Raw genomic sequence first — 16349 nt, 5'->3', positions numbered from 1 at the left:
ACCCTTTATCTGATATGTCATTTGCAATATCTTCTCCCATTCTGTCAGTTGCCTTTTAGTTTTGCTGATTGTTTCTTTTGCTGTGCAGAAGCTTTTTATTTTGATGAGGTCCCAAAAGTTCAATTTTGCTTTTGTTTCCCTTGCCTCCAGAGAGAGACATGTTGAGTAAGAAGTTGCTGCGGCCAAGATCAAAGAGGTTTTTGCCTGCTTTCTCCTCGAGGATTTTGATGACTTCCTGTCTTACATTTAGGTCCTTCATCCATTTTGAGTTTATTTTTGTGTATGGTGTAAGAAAGTCGTCCAGGTTCATTCTTCTGCATGTCACTGTCCAGTTTTCCCAGCACCACTTGCTGAAGAGACTGTCCTTATGCCATTGGATATTCTTTCCTGCTTTGTTAAAGATTAATTAGCCATACGTTTGTGGGTCCATTTCTGGGTTCTCTATTCTATTCCATTGATCTGAGTGTCTGTTCTTGTGCCAGTACCATACTGTCTTGATGATTACAGCTTTGTAGTATAGCTTGAAGTCTGGGATTGTGATGCCTCCTGTTTTGGTTTTCTTTTTCAAGATCGCTTTGGCTATTTGGGGTCTTTTCTGATTCCATACAAATTTTAGGATTATTTGTTCTAGCTCTGTAAAGAATGCTGGTGTTACTTTGATAGGGATGGCATTGAATATGTAGGTTGCTTTGGGTAGTATCGACATTTTAACAATATTTGTTCTTCCTATCCAGGAGCATGGAATCTTTTCCCATTTTTTTGTGTCTTCTTCAATTTCTTTTATAAGCTTTCTATAGTTTTCAGTGTATAGATTTTTCACCTCTTTGGTTAGATTTATTCCTAGGTATTTTATGGTTTTTGGTGCAACTGTAAATGGATCAGTTCCTTGATTTCTCTTTCTGTTGCTTAATTTTGGTGTATAGAAATGCAACCGATTTCTGTACATTGACTTTATATCCTGCAACTTTGCTGAATTCATGAATCAGTTCTAGCAGTTTTTTGGTGAAATCTTTTGGGTTTTCCATATAGAGTATCATGTCATCTGCGAAGAGTGAAAGTTTGACCTCCTCCTGGCCGGTTTGGATGCCTTTTATTTCTTTGTGTTGTCTGATTGCAGAGGCTAAGACTTCCAATAGTACGTTGAATAACAGTGGTGAGAGTGGACATCCCTGTCTTGTTCCTGACCTTAGGGGGAAAGCTCTCAGTTTTTCCCCATTGAGGATGATATTAGCATTGGGTCGTTCATATATGGCTTTTATGATCTCGAGGTATGCTCCTTCTATCCCTACTTTCTTCAGGGTTTTTATCAAGAAAGGATGCTGTATTTTGTCAAATGCTTTCTCTGTGTCTATTGAAAGGGTCATATGGATCTTGTCCTTTATTTTATTGATGTGATGAATCACGTTAATTGTTCTGCAGATAGTGAACCAGCCCTGCATCCCAGATATAAATCCTTCTTGGTCGTGGTAAAGAATTTTTTTAATGTATTGTTGGATCCGGTTGGCTATTATCTTGTGGAGGATTTTTGCATCCATGTTCATCAGGGAAGTGGGTCTATAGTTCTCCTTTTTAGTGTGGTCTCTGTCTGGTTTTGGAATCAAGGTAATGGTGGTTTCATAGAGTTTGGAAGTTTTCCTTCCATTTCTATTTTTTGGAACAGCTTCAAGAGAATAGGTGTTAACTCTTCCTTAAATGTTTGGTAGAATTCCCCTGGAAAGCCATCTGGCCCTGGACTCTTGTTGTTTGGCAGATTTTTGATTACTAATTTGATTTCTTTACTTGTTATGGGTCTGTTCAAATTTTCTATTTCTTCCTGTTTCAGTTTTGGTAGTGTATATGTTTCTAGAAATTTGTCCTTTCCTTCCAGATTACTGATTTTATTGGCATATATTGCTCATAATATTGTCTTATTACTGTTTTTATTTCTGCTGTGTTGGTTGTGATCTCTCCTCTTTCATTCTTAATTTTATTTATTTGGTCCTTTCCTTTTTCTTTTTGATCAAACTGGCTAGGTGTTTATCAATTTTGTTAATTCTTTCAAAGAACCAGCTTCTGGTGTCATTGATCTGTTCTGCTTTTTTTGGTTTCGATAGCATTAATTTCTGCTCTTATCTTTATTATTTCCTGTGTTCTGCTGGTTTTGGATTTCATTTGTTGCTCTTTTCCCATCTCTGAGGTGTAAGGTTAGGTTGTGTATCTGAGACCTTTCTTCCTTCTTTAGGAAGGCCTGGATTGCTATATACTGTCCTCTTATAACCGCCTTTGCTGCATCCCAGAGGTTTTGGGTTGTGGTGTTTAGGAATATACTTTTTAATTTCCTCTTTGACTGCTTGGTTAGCCCATTCATTCTTTAGTAGGATGTTCTTCAGTCTCCAAGTATTTGTTACCTTTCCAAAATTTTTTGTGGTTGATTTCGAGTTTCATAGCGTTGTGGTCTGAAAATATGCACGGTATGATCTTTTTGTACTTAGGGCTGATTTGTGTCCCAGTATATGATCTATTCTGGAGAACATTCCATATGCACTGGAGAAGAATGTATATTCTGCTGCTTTAGGATAAAATGTTCTGAATATATCTGTTAAGTCCATCTGGTCCAATGTGTCATTCAAAGCCATATTTCCTTGTTGATTTTTTGATTAGATGATCTGTCCATTCCTGTGAGTGGGGTGTTGAAGTCTCCTACTATTATGGTATTACTATCGATGAGTTTCTTTATGTTTGTGATTAACTGATTTATATATTTGGGTGCTTTCACATTAGGTGCATAAATGTTTACAATTGTTAGGTCTTCTTGGTGGATAGACCCCTTGATTATGATATAATGCCCTTCTTCATGTCTTGATACAGTCTTTATTGTAAAGTCTAGATTGTCTGATGTAAGTATGGCCACCCCGGCTTTCTTTTGTTGACCATTAGCATGATAGATGGTTCTCCATCCCCTTATTTTCAATCTGAAAGTGTCTTTAGGTCTAAAGGGGGTCTTTTGTAAACAGCATATAGATGGATCTTGTTTCCTTACCCATTCTGTTACCCTGTGTCTTTTGGTTGGAGCATTGAGTCCATTGACGTTTAAAGTGAGTATGAAAGATATGAATTTATTGCCATTATGTTGCTTGTAGAGTTTCTGGTGGTGTTCTCTGGTCCTTTCTAGTCTTTGTTGCTTTTGGTCTTTATTTATTTGTTTTGCCCCCATCTTTTCTCCCTTCAGAGAGTCCCCATTAAAATTTCTTGCAGGGCTGGTTTAGTGGTCACAAACTCCTTTAAGTTTTGTTTGTGTGGGGAACTTTTTATCTCTCTTTCTATTTTGAATGACAGCCTTGCTGGATAAAGAATTCTTGGCTGCATGCTTTTCTGATTCAGCACGTTGAATATATCCTGCCACTCCTTTCTGGCCTGCCAAGTTTCTGAGGATAGGTCTGCTGCAAACCTCATATGTCTTCCCTTGTAGGTTAGGGACTTTTTTCCCTTGCTGCTTCCATGATTCTCTCCTTGTCTGAGTATTTTGTGAATTTGACTCTGATATGCCTTGTTGATGGTCAGTTTTTGTTGAATGTAATGGGGGTTCTCTGTGCTTCCTGGATTTTGATATCTGTCTTTCCCCATGTTAGGAAAGTTTTCCACTATGATTTGCTCACATAACCCTTTCTCTCTCTTCCTCTTCTGGGACCCCTATGATTCTGATGTTGTTCCTTTTTAATGAGTCCTTGATTTCTCTAATTCTTTTTTTTTAATTTTTTTAACATTTATTTATTTTTGAGACAGAGAGAGACAGAGCATGAACAGGGGAGGGTCAGAGAGAGGGAGACACAGAATCTGAAACAGGCTCCAGGTTCTGAGCTGTCAGCACAGAGCCTGTTGCGGGGTTTGAACTCACGGACCGTGAGATCATGACCTGAGCCTAATTCGGCTGCTTAACTGGCTGAGCCACCCAGGTGCCCCGATTTCTCTAATTCTTAAATTGTGCTCTTTTGCCTTAATCTCCCTCTTTTTTTCTGCTTCATTATTCTTTATAAGTTTGTCTTCTATATTGCTGATTCTCTGTTCTGCCTTGTCCATCCTTGCCACTGCTGCAGCCATCCATGATTGCAGCTCAGTTACAGCATTTTTAATTTCATTCTGGTTATTTTTCACTTCTTTTATCTCTGCAGAAAGGGATTCTAATCTATTTTTGACTCCAGCTAGTATTCTTATTATTGTGATTCTAAATTCTGGTTCAGACATCTTGCTTGTATCTGTGTTGGTTTAATCCCTAGCTGTCGTTTCTTTGTGCTCTTTCTTTTCAGGTGAATTCCTTCGTTTTGTCATTTTGAAGGGAGAAAAGGAAATAATGAGGTAGAAAAATTGAAATTAAAAAAAATTAAAATTAAAAAAATTTAAAAATAAAAATTTAACACACACACACACAAATCAAATATATGATGCTAGATCCTAGGTGTGTTTTGATCTGGGTATTGAAAGTGGTTTGACAATTAGAGAAAATAAAAAGGGGGGGAGAAAAAAAAGGAAATTGTTTGAGAATTTGAAAAAATGAATACACTGAAGTAGACTAAAATGAGATGATGGGGGTAAAATAGAATTTGAAAAAATATATAGAAAAATAAAGAGTATAGTAGAAAAAAATTAAAGAAAAATATTTTTAATAAAATTTAAAAATAAATATGAATTTTTTCTTTTTCTGTATTTAAGAAAAAAGAAAAGAAATGAAAAAGAGAAAAAAGATAAAAAAAGAAAAGAAGAAAAAAGAAATAGTTTGAAAATTTGAAAAAGTGAATACACTGTAGTAGACTAAAATAAAATAATGGAAGTAAAATAGAATTTGAAAAAATTTACATAAAAGCAAGAAATATAGTATTAAAAATTAAATAAAAATATTTTTAATAGAAATTGAAAGTAAAAATGAAGTTTTTCTCTTTCTGCATTCAAGAAAAAGAAAAGAAACAAAAAAGAAAAAAAGAAAAAGAAAGAAAAAAGAAAAAAAGGAAATTGTTTGAAAATTTGAAAAGGTGAATACACTGAAGTAGACTAAAATAAAATTATGGAAGTAAAGTAGAAATTGAAAAAATTTACATAAAAGTAAAAAATATAGTAATAAAAATTAAAGAAAAATATTTTTAATAAAAATTGAAAATAAAAGTAAATTTTTTCTGTTTCTGTATTCAAGAAAAAAGAATTGTAAAAGAGGAAAAGAAAAAAGAAAGAAACTTGAATAGATGAACCTGGTAACAGATTGAAGTAGGACTGAAATTGCTTTCTTTTCCCCTAGAAGTCAGTCTACATAGCTCTTTATAGTCCATAAATTAAGCCAGCGGTGAGACTTCTGTTCTTGAAGAGCCAAGTTGGCCCAGTTGGGCAGGGCTCAGTGTAACAGCTCCGCTCTCCACTAGATGGTGCTGTTAGCCTACTGGGGTGTATTTTTGCGGGACTCATAGGTGCATATGTGCATGCACTTGAGCGGTGAAAATGGCCCCACCCAGCTACCCAGTCTGTTCTACCAGATCGCACACCCGTCCTCTGTCTTCAGTTCTTGTCCACTCCCTGCTTTTTCACTCTGTGACCAGGCTCCAGGCAGTACCTCTATCCTGAGTTTTGTCTCAGATGCGGCTGTTTTCCCTGGCCCCTAACATCCAAAGGACTGCAGCTTTGACCTGTTCCACCCCTCTGTAGGAGGGTCTCACCAGGCAATGGCCAAATGAGCAATGGCCAAATGTCGGCTGCACCCAGGAATGCCCGCTGGACCCTGCTGCTGCCTGTACCCTGAGACTGTGGCCGGGTGCCAGCCCACCCCAGAAAATGTTCGTGAGACAATGTAGCAGCAGCGTTTCAGGGATTATGGAAAATCACAACACACATCTGGCACCAGGCTTCACCCTTAATGACCTTGCTCTAGCACCAGCGAATGTGGCCACCTTCTGGGGTCTGTTGGGACCAGGTGGCTTCAACAGTCTGTACCAAATGTCCTTCCAGCTGTGGAACTGCTTTTCCCAGTGTGGCTCGAGAACCTCCCGGACCCCAGTCTGTTCCTGGGGATTCGCCCTTCCCACCGGGGCACTGCCAGGTATCGAGCTGCAGAGTTGCAGCCTTTGCACTTCCCTTGCTTACAGTCTTAATGGAATTTAAACCCTCTCCTTTCTCCTTTCTCCCTTTTTAGTTTAGTCCCTGTGGCTATTTCCAATTTTCCACTTTCTCTCTGGCTGCTTTTGGGGAGGGGTGCTTTTCCCGTATTCTCCCCCCTCCCCAGTCTCCATCCTCTGCCCGCAAGAGCAGTTCCCTACCTTTTGTGGCTTCTCACTCCCCAAATTCACCTCTCTGTACCGTGTACCTGCTGAATTCTGTGGTTCAGGTTGTGCAGATTGTTGTGTTATTCCCCCAATCAGTTTTTTAGGTGTGTAAGATGGTTTAGTGTTGGTCTGGCTGTATTTCATGGACGCGAGACACACAAAAAACTTCCATGCTGTCCGCCATCTTCTCTCCTTCCCGAGATTTTTTTTTAAACCCCTGTACCAAATTCAGTATTTTCTTTAAGTGAGAAGACTCACAATTTCAAGTTTGGAAAAGTCCTAGATGTTTTCTCTTCAAATATTGAGTCTCTATCATTCTAAATCTTCTGTGTCTGAACTCCTTCATGTTTCTTAACTGGTATTTTTATATTTTATTACATTTCTGTTTGTCAAGTGTTCTGGGTGATTTCCCTAAACAATTAAAAAATCAGTAATCCTTTTTTTCCAGTTCTTTCATTTTTTGTTTAATGGGTTCTGTTTCTTTATTGGTCTCTATGGAAATCCCAAACATTCTTTTTTTCTTTCTTTTTCTTTTCTTTTCTTTTTTTTTTTTTTTTGGTCTGTTACTTGTAATTTTTTTTATGTATGAATTCTTTACTTTTCTCTGCCTGTGGGCACTAACTCTCAGTGCCTTTTTTTCTTTGATTGTAAGGCCACCTTAAGCACCCATAATTATATCATGAGATTTCTGTGTATCCTGCTTTGTAGAATCTTCCTTGTGGAGATTATTTCATGTGTTACTCTCCTAAGTCATAAATGCTTACATTTGTTATACCTGGAGATCTAGAATTCATAGGAAGCATGGGCCTGTATCCTAAACCTAAAACTCATAAGGCTTGAGGTTCCTGTTTCTCTATTTGATATTTTTTTCCATTCACATCCTTAAACCATTTGAAGCACTTAGAGTTTCTATGTCTCTAGGTGATCCTTTTCCATCTACACTTTTGAAACAATTACCTTGCTGCATCTCAAAGATTAATAGTAGCAGATTTTACTATCCCTCTTTTATGGCTTCCAAGTTTAGAGAAGGAGTCAGTGTAAGCTTTCTAGGAGGGCTCAACTCCTTATTGGCTATGTGGGTGACTAATTCACCTACTTCTGGAGTCACTCAGCTTTTTTTTTTTTTACATTTATTTATTTTTATTGAGACAGAGAGAGACAGAGCATGAACGGGGGAGGGTCAGAGGTCCCTCTCTCTAGAGGGAGACACAGAATCAGAAGCAGGCTCCAGGCTCTGAGCTGTCAGCCCAGAGCCCGACGCGGGGCTCGAACTAATGGACCGCGAGATCGTGACCTGAGCCGAAGTCTGACGCTTCACCGACTGAGCCACCCCGGCGCCCCAGGAGTCACTCAGCTTTAGTTCCTATTTACCTTTCATGCTTATAGTTTTCTCTCTTTTTAATACTATCATGGGAAATTTCCCGTCTTTTAAATTTTGGCTAGTATTTGGTGTTATTTTTTCACTATTTCTCTGTGCAGGGTAGAAGGGGGAAGCTACCTTGTCAGCCCAGTCAGCTTGATTATCTAGAAGTCAGTGAGGGTTTTAAATCATGACCTGTAATAATTTGTTTATCAGTGGGTAAAACATTAGATTGGAACTTGAAGGCCAGAATCAGGCATTTAAAATTGAGCATATCCTGGCAAGTAAAAAGGAGAAAAACTAATCTGTTTTCTTACTCCTTTCCCTATTGGGGATTTGATATTTATATTCTTTATGGATATGGTATGTGTATAAATAAGAATATTAATTGCATACTTCAATTTAGTAATCTCTTAATCATTAGTGGCAATTAGTGATATAAAAGAGTTAATGCAGGTTACAAAATAGTCTGACATTCATTTGTTATGGATGCATATTTTTTTAATATTAACTTGGAAAGCATTATTTTCATTCTCATTTAGATCCAGATCAGAAAGCAGCAGCCAAACAGATACAGTCAGGTAAGTAAATTAGGAGGTGTCTTTTAAAGTAAGTATGTGGGGGCACCTGGGTGGCTCAGTCAGTTGAGCGTTCGACTTCGGCTCAGGTCATGATCTCATGGTTCGTGAGTTTGAGCCCTGCGTCGGGCTCTGTGCTGACAGCTTGGAGCCTGGAGCCTGCTTCAGATTCTGTGTCTCCCTCTCTCTCTGCCCCATCCCCATTCATGCTCTGTCTCTCTCTGTCTTAAAAATAAATAAAACATTTAAAAAAAATTCAAAATAAGTATGTGTTAAAAATAAGATTAACAAATTGATAACCAGCAATAAATTACTAAGTATCAATTGAGCAGTAACAATTGGTAAGGTGCTATACCAAAAAATAACTTATTAGTATTTGCCAATCTAATAACTAATGACTATTTGTCTAGAAAAATCAATGTCTTCTTACTTTGATTTTGTTAATGTATGTTGGGGGTTTAGTTTTTGGAAACAAAGGAAAAAATGATTGGTTAAATGTTTATGGAGCTAACTCATAAATGGGGAAGTTTACCTCTGTATTTATAGATTTTTACAACTAGAAATTAAATGTGCATGCTCATGAACAACTGAATGAATTCTTACCCTGGTCACTTAAGAAAACTTTGCTGAAGAGAAACATCATAATAAAATTTTGTAAGTTTATTTATTTATTTTGAAAGAGACAGAAACAGCATGAGAAGGGGAGGAGCAGAGATAGAGGGGGAGAGAGATAATCCCAAGCAGACTCCCTACCAGCAGCACAGAGCCCAATGGTAGGGCTCAAACTCACAAAACTGTGAGATCATGATCTGAGCTGAAACTGAGAGTCGAAGGCTTAACTAGTTGAGTCACCCAGGTGACCCAAGAAACAATAATTCTATGGGGGTGCCTGGGTGGCTCAGTCAGTTAGGTGTCTGACTGTTGATATCGACTCAGGTCATGATCCCACGGTTTGTGGGATCTATCCCCACATCAGGCTCTACACGAACAGTTCAGAGACTGCTTGGGATTCTCTCTCTCCCTCTTTCTCTCTGACCCTCCCCTGTTTGTAGTCTATCTTTTTCTCTCTCAAAATAAATAAACATTAGAAAAAAACACAGTAATTCTACATCTTCCATAGCCTTTCAATATCACAAAAGAGTTTTAATTAGATTTCCATCCATTTCCTGAAGGGTGGATATTTCTGTATAATAAAACAGTAAGTCTAGTTTCCCACATCTGTCATTTTTGGGTTTGGGGTCTTTCTGCAGATATAAAATGTTTAGGAGTTTTCACACCCCTCTCCCTGACTTACAATCTTTATTTACTTGTGAGGAAGTGTTGGTGTTATTCCTTATGTGTTCTTCCAAAGTCCACTGCTATTCCAAAAACACTTCCAGATCTATAGAGTAAACCTTTTAGGCTGTACAACATGGTTATATAGTTTGTCTTATTCCAGATGAGAGCTTCCTCTTCAATAAGAATGCCTGCCTTTCTTTATTTCTCTTTCATTATGACAATCTCTTTATAGTGACACTTTGAAATCATGAGTTACCATCACCAAACAAAAAAAAATTGATTTTCATTTAATAATGATAATAGTAATATGTCCTCTCTGTGTCAGGGAGTTTTCATATGGTACTCAAACACAGCAAGTCTCAGGTACTTTTCCTCAACTTGGACATATGTCTTATTATACTGTTATCTCAGAAAATGAAAGCCATGATTATCTTTCTCAGCATTGTATAGCCAGCCTGTAGCAGAATTCTTGGTATATGCTAAGTGCTCAATAAATATTTGTTGAATGAATGAATAAATGATTACTTTTAATCTCCCCCTGCCCCTCCCCACATGGGCAGCTAAACAAAAAACCTTACAAATACAAAAGTACATAGATACGTACACACACATATACACATCCATATCTCTATGGATGTTACAACTGCTGTGATGTTATAACTGCTCTCATTTCTTCTCTCATATTATCTCTCATCCTAAAACTTGTTGATATAATTCATCTCTTCTAGGGTCATTATTCACCTACATTGGGTGAGGGATGATAACATTAATTATAGGAAAATTTACATTTCAGTTGGAGTAGTATAATTTAGGATGTGAATCCACTACACTAACCTTCTGGCTTAGTGTGTACTAGGGAAACATTTTTGGGATAATTATTCACGTAAGTTTTAATAATGTCACTTGATACTATTGCTTTGCTTTACTAACATAAAATCTACACTATAATTTTCAGGTCATTTATTTTTGGAATACTTATCTGGTGGAAAGTTAGTGGGAAAGGCTGTTGAAGTCAAGGAATACAGAGAGGCGTGAATCCCAGTATTGTTATATTAATGCCACTTTAAGCGTCGTTAATTTTTAAATATCTGAATTAAATTAATATTTCCAGTCTTTTCCTAAACAGTAGAAGGATCCTAGATCATTTAATAGCAAACTACATTATGAATCTTTCATATATTGTCATTTGAGTTTTAACTTCTAGGTTCTTTACCTACATGATTTCCCTTCCATTAGTCGTTGTTGTTGTTATTATATTTACTAGGATCTAACAACATATTTACCAATTACTTTGTTCATTATTCATTCTTGAACCCATTTTCTCATGTTGATTTCAATTTCCCTTTTCCTGAAGTACAACCCTTTTAGTTTCAATTAGTGTCTATGGTTATAAGCATTTTGTGTTAAATGCCTGAACATATATTTTTTTCCACACCCAGCTTTGAAAGAGAACCTGGATGATTATAGGCTCCTAGTTGAGAGTCACTTTACACAACTCTTTTAAAGCATTCTATTGTAATGTGACATTTACTGTCATTGATGAGACCTCCGTTGTTAGTGTAATTAATTTCTTTATTCCTTTCCAATTAATGTGTTTGCTCTAAATGGCTTCTAAGGTTTCCTATTTGTCCTGAGTTTTGTTATTTTATTATGATACGTTCTGATATAATTTGTTCTTATTGATACTGATCTGGATTCAATATAGTCTTTAGATATCAATACTCAGGTCATTAATTCTATAAAAAAATTCAGTTATTATTTCTTCAATTATTGACCCTTCCCCATTCTTTTTCTTTTCTTTAAAATGACTAATATCTAAAAAGATTATATTGGGGAGAGTCTTCTCGTTTTAGCGTCCATGTTTCTTAACTGGACTGTTCATGTACCGTACTTTTTCACCTCTCTATCTGGCATTGATTCCTTCATATGAGCTTCCAAATCACTCATTCTCCTAATGGTTATCTTTTTCATGACTTATTCCCATCTTACTCTCTGTGGAGATCTTAAATATTTCTATTTGTTTTTTATGTTGTCCATTGATCTTAATGTGTGAATTTTTTGTTCTGCTGTGCTATGGCTGTGGTCATTTAACACAGAGCAGTAGTTTGTAATTTAGACTTGTAAATGATGTCATCCTTAGGAGCAATGATTGGTCTCATGGGAATTCTGCATGCTGAGTTTACGCATACATTAGGAAGAGGGGAATGTTTCAGATTTGCCTGTCCTGGAGCATGAATGTTTCAATATTTTCTATATTTACTGGCTCAAATTTGTAGGTAGTAGGATTAAGGAATTGAGATCCTGCCCCTCTGCATAGTACAGGCCTGAGGTTTTACTTCTCTATGTGGCCCTTTTCCATCTACGTGGATAAGCCAGCTTACTTGTTGCATTCCCAATGGCCATAATTTTTATTTGCTCTATTTAGGACTACTAGTCTCAAGGTTTGTTCTATCTTTCTAACATCTGTTAGAAACAGTGTCTTCTACTCCTTCCAAGCTACGGTTAGTAAAACTATGTCTCTTAGGATGTAAATCATTCATATTCCCTTGTAGTCATTCAGCTTTTGCTCCTGTTTTCCTTCTGAACTCTTAGTTTCTTCATTTTTTACGGACAGAAGGAAAAACCTTTTTGGCTGTCGATCTCCATTGGATATTAAATTTTTGTGCCATCTTCTTCAGCTTTTCTGTGGAATAGAAAGGGAAAACTTTTCTTGTGGAATAGAAAGGGGAACTCTTTCCTGCCATTTCATTGTGCTAAATTGCCCAGAAGTAAATAAATGTGAGTTTTCATTTGCAAAATGTGGAAATTTACATATCAATGAATAAAAAAACTAACTTGAAGCCTGAAAGCCAAATTTAGGCATTCATAGTCAAACTTATGTATTGTGCTTAGAAGTGGTGAAGAAAAAAAAATGCATCTCTACCATCTTGATACTTTTCCCCCACTGGAAGTTTTATATTTTGCATTATATGTTGTACTTGGTGTTGTGTAAATAAGAATATTACTTATTTGCATGTACCAAGTGTTAAGAGAGTTACTTTTGGTATAAAATGGCTTGATCATCATTCTCAATTTAGGCAAGTTTCTTAACTGTTAGACATTATTTTTATTTTTTATTTTTATTTAGATCCAGTTCAGAAAGTAGTGCTCAAACATATACCAGCAGGTAAGTAACTTAGAAAGTTTTTCTCATAAATAAGTGTATCTTGAAAATAAGAATGAACAGGGGCACCTGGGTGACTCAGTTGGTTAGGCATCCACTTTTGATTTCGGCTCAAATCATGTGATTGAACCCGTGTAGGGCGTGCTTGGGATTCTCTCTTTCCTCTCTCTCAACCCCTCCCCCTGCTCCCTCTTTCTCTTTCTCTCTTTCAAAGTAAATAAATAAACTTTTAAAAAAGAAAATAGTGAAAAAATAATTGCTTACTATTTTTTAGCAGCCACAGATGATAAAGTACTGTCCTAAAAAACAATTTATCAGTATTTTTCGTTCTAGGAATAAATATTTATTAACTCAGTCTTTTTTCTCAGTTGACTAAATTTTTATTGATTCCCTACTCTTTTGATACACAGGAAAAAAACTAGTTAAATCTAATGAGACACGATATCTATAATTATTATGTGGAAGTAACTCATAAGCAGAGCATTTTTTACATTCTTTATGATGAGGTACACAAAGGAAAATACTACTTTTTGTTCAGATTACATTTATATCCACAAACTCAGTATAAACAATGGGGTAAACTCCACTTAGGAGGGGTTTATCACAGAGATGGTATGATAAACACACTAAAATTCTTTGCTTCTCATAGCCCCGCAACAGCCCACAATTGTGTTAACAAAGGTTCTCTGAATTCTTCTTAAATTTTTAGTTTCCCATGCTCCACAGTTGTGGCCTTGTGGTCCTTCTAAAGTCATCAAATATTTCTTTCTCCCTTATTAGAATTTTAGTTTTCTTGTACTGTCTGACATTTTTCCTTAAAGTGTCTTTTAGTTACTTTCAATCTACTAGTATTCCAGAATATCCCTTTATAGCCACAGGTTAAATTTTCAGGCTGCACCACAACATTTATAGTTTCTATCCCTTCTGATAAAGTCACTTCCTCCATTAGGGAAGCTTATGGAATTTCTACATTGTTTATTCTCTCTGTTATTTTTGGATATCTCCAACATAATTACCCTTTTATATATGTTAGTTACATTCTCCCAACTAGGTATGAAAAAAGAGCTAATTTTCTTTATTGTCTCCATTTCCTGTCAAGAGAATGCTCAACACAATTCTTCCAAACTTTTGCTTACCTAGAAGCATCACTTTCCCTATATATACTCTGAAATCACTTGAGGGTAATGCTCTGTACACCTAGCAGAGTACATGCTTAAAGAATAAGTTGTTAATGAATGAGTGATTACTCTTGAACTTCACATACACACATAATTAATATTATTACTACTCCAATTGTCCCCTCTCTCATTATAGAATATGGGATTCACATAATCATCTTCTTCTAGAAGTGGTATTCAACTGGACTGAGGGATAGTCAAAGGCATGGTTAACACTACCAAAACAAGAATTTTTTTAAATGCTGGAAGTCTAATGGGTTGTGCATGTCAGTAGACACAAGTCTAGATCCCTTTATTGGTTTGGGGGAGAACTAACTACAGTTAACCTTCGAACAACATGGATTTGAACCGTGCAGATCCACTTACACATGGGCTTTTTGATAAATATATAAATATAGTACCATAAATGTATCATCTTTATGATTTTCTTTATAGCCTTTCTTTTCCCCAGCTTACTTTATTGTAAGATACAGTTTATAATATATATATATATATATATATATATATATATATATGAAGTATAAAATGTGTTAATCAACCTTTTATGTTATCAGAAAGGCTTCCAGTCAACAGTAGATTATTAATTAAATTTTAGAGGAATCAAAAGTGTTATATGTGGTAATCAACTCTGTGGGGGTTGACACCCTTAACCCCTTTGTTGTTCAAGGGTCAACTGTATATTAAAAAGGGGTGTTTCATAGTGAGTATAGTTGGAAACATCTTCTTTAAGGTCTGAAGATATAAAATAGCAGAGGTAGGGAAAGGATGAGAAAAGTAAAATTATATCACTTATCACTGAATTATCTCCCTAATCTTATCGTCTATATTATTTTCTCTGTCAATAAACCTCATTTAATTTGTCTTCAATTTATTATTTTTTTCTCTAATTCTGTTGGTTAGAGGATCAGAAAAAAATCTATGGATCTATGGATCCAAAAATTTGATTTTGACTTTTGGTAATAAGTACTATAAATGTAGACATTTGGGAGATATTTCTTTTTTACCATTCTTTTGCAGGCAAAGAGGAAGAAACTTCCATTAAAAATATAAAATAACTTTATTGTATTGTATTGTATCAAAGTAAAAGTATTATTTCATTGTTTATTTAGATCCAAATCACAGGAAAGCACCCAAACACATAACAGTAGGTAAGTATATTAGAAGCTGTCTCTTAAAATAAATGTTTGAAATTAAAATGAAATTCATAATCTATAGTATTTATTGGGTAGTTGAATTAGTAAAGTACTAAATCAGAAACAATGTATTAATCTTTACTAATCTTATTATTGGTCTTTTTTCTTCATTCAATATTGTTCTCTTAAGTGTGTTGGGAACTATCTTTTGTGGGTAGAATGGAATTAAAGGGTTGAATCCAGTAAGATATCTGATATGTAAATTAGTCTATAAAGTAAATTTATAATCAGGGCCACCTTATCCGTTAGGCATTGAAGCACAATATTTAAGTCCTATGAGTTTCCAACTGCCAAAAACAAAACTATTTACAACATGAAAAACCAAACAGATTGGCCCCAAGATATGGAAAAGGTATAATTAATATATATTTCAATTTCTAAAAAATAATGCAGTTTGATTCATATTCATGAACATTTTATTTTATGTAGAAAAATGTAAGATTTTCTCATTTGCAAATACTTCTGATTAAAAATGATGCTTCTCCAGAAATCTCATAAAATTGTAGCGTAAATGTTACTCACAGCTAAATAATTTCACAAGCAAAATTAACAAAAATTTTGTCTAGAATTTTTTTTAAGTAGGTTCCATTCCCAACGTGGAGCCCAATGTGGAACTTGAACTCATGATCCTGAGATCAAGACCTGAGCTGACACCAAGAGTCTGATGCTTACCCGGCTGAGCCACCCAGGAGACCCTAGAATCCTTTTTTTTGACGTGAATTTTTTTGCTCGGCAGTACCCCCAGTTTGTATATTCTGCGGTGGAAGGGAATTTATTGCTCTCAATACCTTAAGCCTGTGTGTCTTTTTTCTCTTTCACAGTAACTAATAATTCCTTCAGAAGGCAATGGATACCAGAGAGTATCTCACTGAGAAATGAAAATTTCACCTTTGCTCCCTTGGTCACAGTTGAAGGAAACAATAAACCGAGTGTGGAACTATTTGCATGTGCATCTGTTTTTCTTTCTGCTTCCACCCCTGAGGCTGCAGTTCTGTCATTTCAGGGCCCTTAACTGAAGATACTCATCTCTACTCAGGCATCTCCATCCCAACCTGGCTCCCTGAGCTCTTTTTCCCAGCTCTCCTACCACCCACTCCTGCTTACTTGCTTGGAGCCTCAGATGCTGGCAGTCTGCATCAACTGCTTTTACTCAGGAAGAGCTCTGGGTGGTAGTCCATGTTCTTCCTCCTAGTCCTTCTCACTGGACTTGGCTGGCTGTATATAGATCTCAGTTAATCCTGATATTTTCCCACCTCACCTTCCCCAAAACCCGAATCCATGGTTTCTGAGGGAAGCTATATTTGCCTTAAGGACTATACTA

At 36.1% G+C, this 16349-nt stretch overlaps 1 protein-coding gene across 16 annotated transcripts in view; it reads left to right on the top strand.

Moving 5' to 3' along the window:
- Positions 1-15968, top strand: part of ADAM32 (ADAM metallopeptidase domain 32) — a 177254-nt gene extending 161286 nt beyond the window's left edge. For 9 of the 16 annotated variants that reach the window (XM_045055535.1, XM_045055534.1, XM_045055540.1 and 6 more), the window contains 4 exons: positions 8181-8219; positions 12622-12660; positions 14945-14983; positions 15595-15843. In XM_045055535.1, the coding sequence (XP_044911470.1) occupies positions 8181-8219; positions 12622-12660; positions 14945-14983; positions 15595-15610 (133 nt within the window). In that variant the 3' untranslated portion in view covers positions 15611-15843. The other 7 variants (XM_019828535.3, XM_019828534.3, XR_002155803.3 and 4 more) reach the window with 3 other exon arrangements.
- The last annotated feature ends 381 nt before the right edge of the window (positions 15969-16349 follow it).

This window comes from Felis catus, chromosome B1, assembly GCF_018350175.1.
Source record: "Felis catus isolate Fca126 chromosome B1, F.catus_Fca126_mat1.0, whole genome shotgun sequence".
Lineage (NCBI taxonomy): Eukaryota > Metazoa > Chordata > Mammalia > Carnivora > Felidae > Felis > Felis catus.
The sequence above is the reverse complement of the archived record's forward strand: the minus strand, read 5'-3'. Positions and strand labels throughout refer to the sequence as shown.